General features: G+C 55.3%; 1 protein-coding gene across 2 annotated transcripts; it reads right to left on the minus strand.

Moving 5' to 3' along the window:
* Nucleotides 1-804: 804 nt before the first annotated feature.
* LOC144152216 (uncharacterized) lies at nucleotides 805-6846 on the minus strand. 2 transcript variants are annotated; one of them, XM_077683444.1, is made up of 2 exons: nucleotides 4927-6846; nucleotides 805-1811 (listed from the first exon to the last, which is right to left on the minus strand). In XM_077683444.1, the coding sequence occupies exon 2, from the start codon at nucleotides 1806-1808 to the stop codon at nucleotides 1263-1265; it is 546 nt and encodes a 181-aa protein (XP_077539570.1). In that variant the 5' UTR covers nucleotides 1809-1811; nucleotides 4927-6846; the 3' UTR covers nucleotides 805-1262. The 2 variants fall into 2 exon arrangements, with proteins under 2 accessions (XP_077539570.1, XP_077539571.1); XM_077683445.1 differs by lacking the exon at nucleotides 4927-6846 and adding an exon at nucleotides 4156-4526.
* Between the last annotated feature and the right edge of the window lie 1778 nt (nucleotides 6847-8624).

Consider the following 8624-nt stretch of genomic DNA (forward strand, 5'->3'; position numbering starts at 1 on the left):
CGCGTCACCATAGGCGGCACCACGTACCCTGTTGAGTTCGTTATTTTGCCTAACGGCTCCCGCGACGTAATTCTCGGAATGGACGGACAACGGACGGACAATGGACGGACAATGGACGGACGGACTTTTTGACGGACAACGGCGCAATAATTGATCTGCAGACCAAGTCGATAACTTTTTCCTCCGATCACTCCACGACGCCGCAGCCGAACCCCGATCACCGTCCTGCTGTCAGGATCGCCGACGATCACATCACCCTGCCACCCCGCGCAAGCTTGATGATCGCCGTCTACTGTGAGGATGCTGCTTCTGACATCCACGCTATCATAGAGAGTGATCGTAGGTTGCTTCTCGACCGCGGTGTCTCCGTCGCAAGAGGTATTGCGCACTTTAAGCAACACCAATCTCACGTTTTGGTCACTAATTTCACCGAAGAGTACCAGCATTTAAACAAGGGAGCTGCAATTGCGTTCCTCGAAGAAACGCAAGAAGCAAGTGACGTGATCGCGGTCGCCGACTTTGAACGCACACCCGATGACACCTTCAAGCTTCCGCAGCCCTCCGACTTGAATCCGGCGCTACCGCAAGAACAACGGAACAAATTATTGGCTTTGCGCGTCGCTACACCGAGTGTTTTTCGTCGAGTTCAAAATTACGTCAGACACCCCTAGCGAAGCACCGTATTATAACTGAAGATTGTAGGTAGTTCTGCCTACCGAGGGGGGTTCAGGCAACGGCCTCGTCAAAACGTCACGCACAGAACATTGCAAGAGGAACAATTGCGCTTTACTCAAGCAGTGGGAAATGAAATATAAATGGAACAGGGGATACAATCAGCCAAGCACATAACAAAAGCACTTCAGGGTCCCAGGGCTTACGGTACGGCGGGACGAACAGCGGGCCTTGCTGACGTGCGTCTTCTTCGAGGTGGCTGACGGCGGTCGCTTCTCTCTTGTGACCGGCGGCGCTCCCGGCCGGCAACTCCCCCCGCTACCAAGCGCCGCTGCCCTTATCTAGCGTGCCCAAAAATGTGCCACGCCCCCCCTCCATCGCACAGTCTTTCTGCCGTGTGTTCCCAGATGGCAGGACAGGTGGCGCGCGGCAGTTTGAACGGCCTAACGTGGGCGCTCACAGGGGAGAATCCCCACACTTCCCCCCCCCCCTTGGAAAAAAAAAAAGTTCTTGGTTCTTTGCTACGCGAAGAGAGAGAAAAAAAAAATAAACGAAAGAAAAGGGAGAGAAAAAAAATGTCCGAGACTCGTTTACACACAGTCCTCGGAGTCCAGGATTGCGTCCATTGCTTGGCGCCGCTGGTCTGGGCGCAACCGCCGCAACATTGCCAAGGCTTCTTCCAGGGCGTCCTGGCTGTTGTTGCCCTCCTGTTGTTGGCTGTTGTTGGCGCGCAAGGCTCTTGAACGCTCTCTGTGGAGGGCCCCGGCACGGTGGTGACGCCAGCAGATTTCCGGCACTTGGCACACTTCACACAGCGCAGCCAGTTCTTCCTGGGTGTATACCGGCCGTGGTTCTACCGGGTGACGTTCTGCGATTGTGAGCCCCTGAAAGGGGGCCGGGACGGAGGTGCGCGGCGTGCCGACGAGCACTTGAGGCTGGTCGGACCACTCGAGACGAGAGTTCCAGCCCACCGGGTGGCCCGAAGGTGACAGCACCGTCCACGTGGCCACCTCTTCCGTAGGTCGTGCTGGACGGTACGGTGACGGGAACGGGCGGCGCCGTGAACCCTGGGGCGGGGCCGAGCGTTCGGGTTGCCGACGGTGGTAGGGGTGGGCCCGACTGCTGTTCCGAGACATCTTCTGCAGGCAAAAGCAAAGAAAACACAAATGAGCCAGTAGTTAGTGACGCATGCGCAGATTGTATCGTGGTGACGGGGAATACTCATGTGTCGCGCGCTTTCCGCGGCAGTCTTCTCGCTGATTCCCGTTGGCTGTATCCTCGCGCGAAAAATACCGCTTTAGTTCGGACACGTGCACCGGACCGTACGATGCACCTGTGGAAGAGTTTATCAGTGCGATTCTGCGTGGGTTGGAGCGAACTGTCGAGAGGAAACTTGAGGTCTCTGCCAAAATTCAGTTGCGCTGCCGTGAAACCGGTAGATCTGTTAATCGTTGTCCGCGTTGCGAAGCCCATCTCGGAAAGCTTGTTGTCCCAGTCCTTGTGACGGCCAGTGTGCGCAATGAGCATCGATTTAAGGTTTCGGTTGACCCGTTCCGTAATGTTCGCTTGCGGGTGGTAAGCCGAGGTGCGGGTGTGACGTATTCCCAAGGCGTGGCAAGAATCTCGGAAAACCTTACTGGTGAAATACGTCGCGTTGTCCGTGATTAACTGCGAGGGGAAACCAAACCTCGTGAACACTTCCAGGAGGCATTCCCACACCTTTTGAGAGGTTAGCTTCCGCAAAGGCAACAACTCGACCCACTTTGAGAAGTGGTCTGTAATTACCAACAAGAACTGGTTGCCTCGAGGACTTCGAGGAAACGGCCCCATCACGTCGCATGCAACGATTTGCCACGGCGAGGTGCTATGGACGGATGTCATTGTTCCAAGCGGCAGGCCTCCACGTGTTTTGGTCTTCTGGCATATGGGGCAGGAGCGAGCGTACCGAAGTACATCTTGTCGCATTCCCGGCCAAGTTGCTGTGCGACATAACTTTTCATAGGTTTTTTGCCCAGACGAGTGACCCGCCAGAGCGGAGTCATGGTAGTAGCCGATGAACAACTTACGCAACTTGCGGGGAACGGCAACTCGGAAAGGAGTTTGTGTTGAGTCGTCGTCTGCCTGGGGAATGTATCGCAGCAGAATACCATGATTTCCAAGCAAGTAGCTGTCAACCTCGTCGTTCCGGGAAGCTTCTGGAGTGTCTGTTGTCGAGAGCTTGTCGATGACTTTGCGACATAGACCATCGCTCCGCTGTGCCGCAACCAAGTCCTGCTGGCTCACCAACGATCCCCAACGGTCGTTCGTGGGGCCCTGCACTGCTGCAACCACCATACTTTCTTCGTTTTCCACCTGTGTATCAGTAAAAAGGGGAGCGCGTGACAGCGCGTCAGCAACTGTATTAGTGGTGCCTTTCTTGTATTCGATAGAGTAGTCATAACGTTGCAGCGCGAGTGCCCAACGAGCGAGTCGTCCTGCTGGGTTTTGAAGCCTCTGAAGCCAGGAGAGAGCTTGGTGGTCAGTCTGAATGGTGAAGCATGCTCCGTCTAGAAACATGTCAAATTTTTTCAGCGCGAACACAATCGCTAGGCATTCCTTTTCGGTGACGGAATAATTGCGTTCGGCTGGCGTCAGAGTGTGACTGGCGAAAGCCACTGGTCTCAACACTTGATCCCACTCTTGCAGAAGTACCGCCCCCAAGCCGAATTCACTGGCGTCTGTTTGTACCACAAACGGCTTGTTTAGGTCAGGGAGTTGCAAAGACGCATTTTCTGCTAATGCTGTCAGCAATGTTTGAAAAGCAGTCTGTTCGGACGCCCAACACCACTTCTTGCCTTTGCGAAGTAGTTCATTGAGCGGTACAGAGATGTTCGCGCACTGGGGAATGAACTGGCGATAAAACGCAATCATGCCAAGAAACCGTTGCAAGCTTTTGACGTCGCTCGGCGGCGGGTATTGGAGTATGGCTTGCAGTTTCTCTGGATTTGGTCGCAGAACGCCCTTGTCAACAACAAATCCGAGTAAGTTGATTTTTTCCCCGGCCAGCTGTACTTTGCCGGGATGTATAGTCAGCCCGGCTGCGCGCATGCGCTGTAGCACTATCTGCAAATGTTCCACATGTTCCTCGAACGAGCGTGAAAAGACAGTGACGTCGTCGAGATAACACAAAGTGAATTCGTGTTTCGCGTCACCCAGAACAATGTCCATCATCCTTTGATATGAACTGGGGCTATTGCTTAGACCGAAAGGCATACGCACGAATTCAAACAACCCTCGGGGACATGCAAAACGCGGTCTTCGGTACATCGTCTGGGTGCATTTCTATTTGTAAATAACGTGAACAATCCAAGGTCGTGAAATACTTCGCGCCTGCCACGGCATACGTTATTTCGGTCACCGACGGGAACGGATAGGCATCTCGTTCCGTCATGGCATTCAGTTTTCGGTAGTCGATACAGATTCGCATAGATCCATCTTTCTTACCGACTGGGACGACGGGGAACGCCCAAGGACTCTTTGATGGACGAATGACGCCGGTGTCGAGCATCTCGTCCAAGGCTTTGTCGAAAAGCGCTCTCTTGGGGGCGTTCATTGGTCGTGGGCTGCATCGCCATGGTTTTGCGTTCCCAGTGTCGATGCGATGCTGCAAGACATCCGTTTTTCCTGGTTTTTCCGTGAACATGTCCGCATACTGGCGCAGGAGGTCTTCGAGCTGTTTGCGCTGAGACGACGTTCCTTTGAAATTCTGCAGCTCCTGTAACAGGTCTGCCGGCAGGCTTTCAGTCGACAAAGCAGCGCGAGACCTGCAGGGTAACGGAAGACCCGCCGAGGTCTCAAACGGGAAAAAACCTGGGTCGTCGCCAAGGTAGTACCCGCCAGCTCTGATGTCCAACCGCATAGCAACATCTGCGATAAAATCTAAATCTGTGCCTAGGATCATGGCAACCGACAAGCCCTTGAGATACAAAAACCTTTGTCTCTTAGCGCGGGAGCTAACCGATATGCGTAACCGAACAGCGTTTGTGCTCTCCGCGGCCGCGCTCGACGCCATCCTAAGCATAACTTCGGTATGGCGAAATTTTACCCGCTTTGCCTTGCAGTGTTCGAAAAGCATATCGCCGATAAGGGAAACTGTGGAACCGGTATCAAGGAGTGCAGTTACGATCTTGCCGAGCACTTTGACACGAATGGTTGGTGACACTAGCTTGGGGGGATACTGCATGCGATCCACCGAAGGCACAAGAAAAGATTTACCAGGTGTGTTGGCCCGCTGCGACTCGCTGCCTGGCTTCAGCGACGCCGGGACGTGAAGTTTCCCGAACGCGGAAATCTGTCCTCGGTGGCGGGCCCCTGCTGACGGGCCTGGTTGCGTCCGTACCACATTCGTCCGCCGGATGGCTCGTCTTCGTGTGGGACCGGGCGGCCCACGGCCCCGTAGCCCACGTTGGCTGGGACCGGGTGGCCCACGGCCCCGTAGCCCACGTTGGTTGGGACCGGGTGGCCCACGGCCCCGTAGCCCACGTTGGTTGGGACCGGGTGGCCCACGGCCCCGTAGCCCGCGTTGGCTGGAGTGCGGTCACGGTATCGGTTCTGCGGCCGCCTTCTTGGTGCAAATTCGCCCGGATCCAAAGCCCAGTGTGTCGCGGACTGCGGCGCCCACGACTGGAAAGCGCCAGGCCCGTTCCAGGCACAGCTGGGCTCCAAGGATTGGCTCGGCGTTGGCGGTGGTGCATACTGCAATTTGGCGAGCAGGCACTCCTGAATAGCGCGCGCGTTCGAAGCAACTGCATTCAAATTCGCGTACGTTTGAGCATACAAATACGGCAATACGGCTGGAACCGAGGATGGCACTGCCGTAACACACGGGCAACTTGCTCAGCTGAAGTAGTCTCTGGGGCCGCTCTCCTGTATAGTTCCTGCATAGCGCGTACATACTCTAACAGGCTTTCGTTAGGGTGTTGCGTCCTGAGATCTAACTCACGGAGAATGCGAGTCTCGTATCCAGGCGGAAGGAACTCAGTCCGAAAGCTTACCACAAAGGTGGCCCACGACGCAAACGGGGACTGCAGGCGCCACCAGCAGGCTGCAGGCCCTTGGAAAACCAGTGGCAATACCCTGGTTAGCATATGAGTGTCCGACGCTCCGACGGCGGCCTTGTAGACATCGAGCTTGTCAAGGAAATCCGCGACGGACAGACGGTCGTCATAGCCGCGGTAGGTTGGGATGTCAGGCTGAAGACGGGGCGCCGGGTCTTGTAGAGTGTCCAGGTGTTGCGCAAGAGCTTGACATAAGCCGGCCACTGTGGTGAGAGCTTCGCTGAAGGCGGTGTCGGGGGCCGTGGCCCCGACGACTGTTCCCGAACGAAGTTCCTTTCCGTCGGCAGCGGACTTCATTGCTGGGCGCCAACGAAACTCCGAGAACCAACGAACTCTGGCGAAGGAGCTACAAAGATGCCACCGTATAAATCGAGCACGCACCAGCACAAAGTCAACTGCGGGTAATGCTTATCAGTTGCGGCGCTCGCCGGAAAACTAGACATTCGGTGCCGCGGAAAAGAAAGCTGGGTAGTGCGCAGGCTCGTTGAAAAGAAATGAAGTCGGGCGTAAGAGCAACAACATTATACCCGGCTTTCAGCAGCAAAATACATTTCGCTAAGCTGAAGTGCTAAGTTCCAGAAACAGCTGCCGCTTGCAAACAAATGCACGAAAGTTTTAGTCGCAATTTGCTCCTGTGCGTAAGCGTCTTGCTGACAAAGGACTGTGCTAGCCTAAATACACGTTGGGCGCCACTGTAGGTAGTTCTGCCTACCGAGGGGGGTTCAGGCAACGGCCTCGTCAAAACATCACGCACAGAACATTGCAAGAGGAACAATTGCGCTTTACTCAAGCAGTGGGAAATGAAATATAAATGGAACAGGGGATACAATCAGCCAAGCACATAACAAAAGCACTTCAGGGTCCCAGGGCTTACGGTACGGCGGTACGAACGGCGGGCCTTGCTGACGTGCGTCTTCTTCGAGGTGGCTGACGGCGGTCGCTTCTGTCTTGTGACCGGCGGCGCTCCCGGCCGGCAACTCCCCCCGCTACCAAGCGCCGCTGCCCTTATCTAGCGTGCCCAAAAATGTGCCACGCCCCCCCTCCATCGCACAGTCTTTCTGCCGTGTGTTCCCAGATGGCAGGACAGGTGGCGCGCGGCAGTTTGAACGGCCTAACGTGGGCGCTCACAGGGGAGAATCCCCACAAGATGGAGCCCGACCTACCCAACAGTCACCATACCGCGTCTCTTCCCACGAACGGGAAGCCAACCGAACTCAAGTCTACGACATGCTCAACGACGACATTATACAGCCATCGAAAAGCCCCTGGGCTGCGCCGGTCGTACTCGTAAAGAAAAAAGACGGCACATTAAGGTTCTGCGTTGACTACCGGCGACTAAACAAAATCACCAAAAAGGACGTGTATCCCCTTCCACGAATCGACGACGCCCTTGACCACCTCTGCCATGCCAAGTACTTCTCATCGATGGATTTGAAGACCGGCTGCTGGCAAATTGAAGTGGACGAGAGAGACCGAGAGAAGACTGCGTTTATAACCCCGGACGGCCTATACGAGTTCAAGGTGATGCCTTTTGGGCTGTGCACGGCGCCAGCAACGTTTCAAAGAGTCATGGACACTGTGCTAGCTGGCCTGAAGTGGCACACTTGCCTCGTATACCTCGACGACGTTGTGGTATTCGCCCGGAATTTCGACGAACGCCTTGCAAGGTTGGAGTCTGTACTCGAGGCCATTCGTACATCGGGGTTAACGCTGAAGCCTGAAAAGTGTCGTTTCGCGTATGAGGAGCTGAAGTTCTTGGGCCACGTCGTCAACGCCGCGGGAATCCAACTTGACCCGGCAAAAACTTCGGCCATTGCGAACTTCCCAAGGCCGAATGACAAGAAGGGTGTGCGAAGATTTCTCCGACTGTGCGCATACTACCGGCGCTTCGTCGCAAACTTCGCCTGCATTGCAGAGCCACTCACACGGTTGACGAAAGATAGCACGCCTTTTAGCTGGGAAAACGACCAAGAAAAGGCATTCTGCGAGCTGCAAAAACGCCTGCAAAGCACTCCCGTGCTCGCTCATTTCGGCGAAAACGCCGAAACAGAAATGCACACCGACGCCAGCGATATAGGCTTGGGTGCCATTCTCGTCCAAAAGCAAAGCGGTAGCGAAAACGTAATCGCCTTTGCCAGCCGTGGTCTGTCTAATGAGGAGAAAAATTACTCAGCCTCTGAAAAAGAGTGCCTCGCAATTATATGGGCCATTTCAAAATTTCGCCCATACGTATATGGTAGACCATTCAAGGTTGTCACAGACCACCATGCGCTGTGTTGGCTCGCCAATTTGAAGGACCCCTCTGGCAGTCTTGGGCGGTGGAGCTTGCGCTTGCAAGAGTTCGACGTTACAATCGTCTACAAATCCGGCAGGAAACACTCCGACTCCGACTGCCTGTCCCGCGCCCCCGTCGACCCGCCACCACTAGACTCCGCTGAAGACAGCCCGTTCTTCGGAGTCGTTACGGAGAGCGACCTAGCCGCCCAGCAGCGTGCCGACCCCGATTTGCGCGTCATGATCGACTACATCGAAGGACGAAATGTCGCCGGGCCTAGGGCGTTCAAGCGGAACTTGGCAGCATTCAGCCTCAAAAACTCCATCCTCGTGAAGAAGAATTTCAGCCCCGGAACGAGAACACATTACCTACTTGTCATCCCTGCAGAGCTCCGTGACGAAATTTTGGAAGCGTGCCACGACGACCCGTCTTCCGGACATCTCGGCACAGCTCGCACTATTGCAAAAATCAAGGCGAAGTACTTCTGGCCATCGCTTTACATCCGACGTCACCCACTACGTCCGGAGCTGCCGTGACTGCCAGCGACGAAAAACGCCGCCGACGAGACCCGCCGGACTTCT

This window comes from Haemaphysalis longicornis, unplaced genomic scaffold (genome assembly GCF_048455015.1).
Source record: "Haemaphysalis longicornis isolate Haplotype H1 unplaced genomic scaffold, Haemaphysalis longicornis Haplotype H1 scaffold_9, whole genome shotgun sequence".
Lineage (NCBI taxonomy): Eukaryota > Metazoa > Arthropoda > Arachnida > Ixodida > Ixodidae > Haemaphysalis > Haemaphysalis longicornis.

Bases quoted from the DNA above. Each gene is read 5' to 3' on its own strand.
- LOC144152216 (XM_077683444.1), bottom strand. From the start codon at position 1,808: ATGTCTCGGAACAGCAGTCGGGCCCACCCCTACCACCGTCGGCAACCC.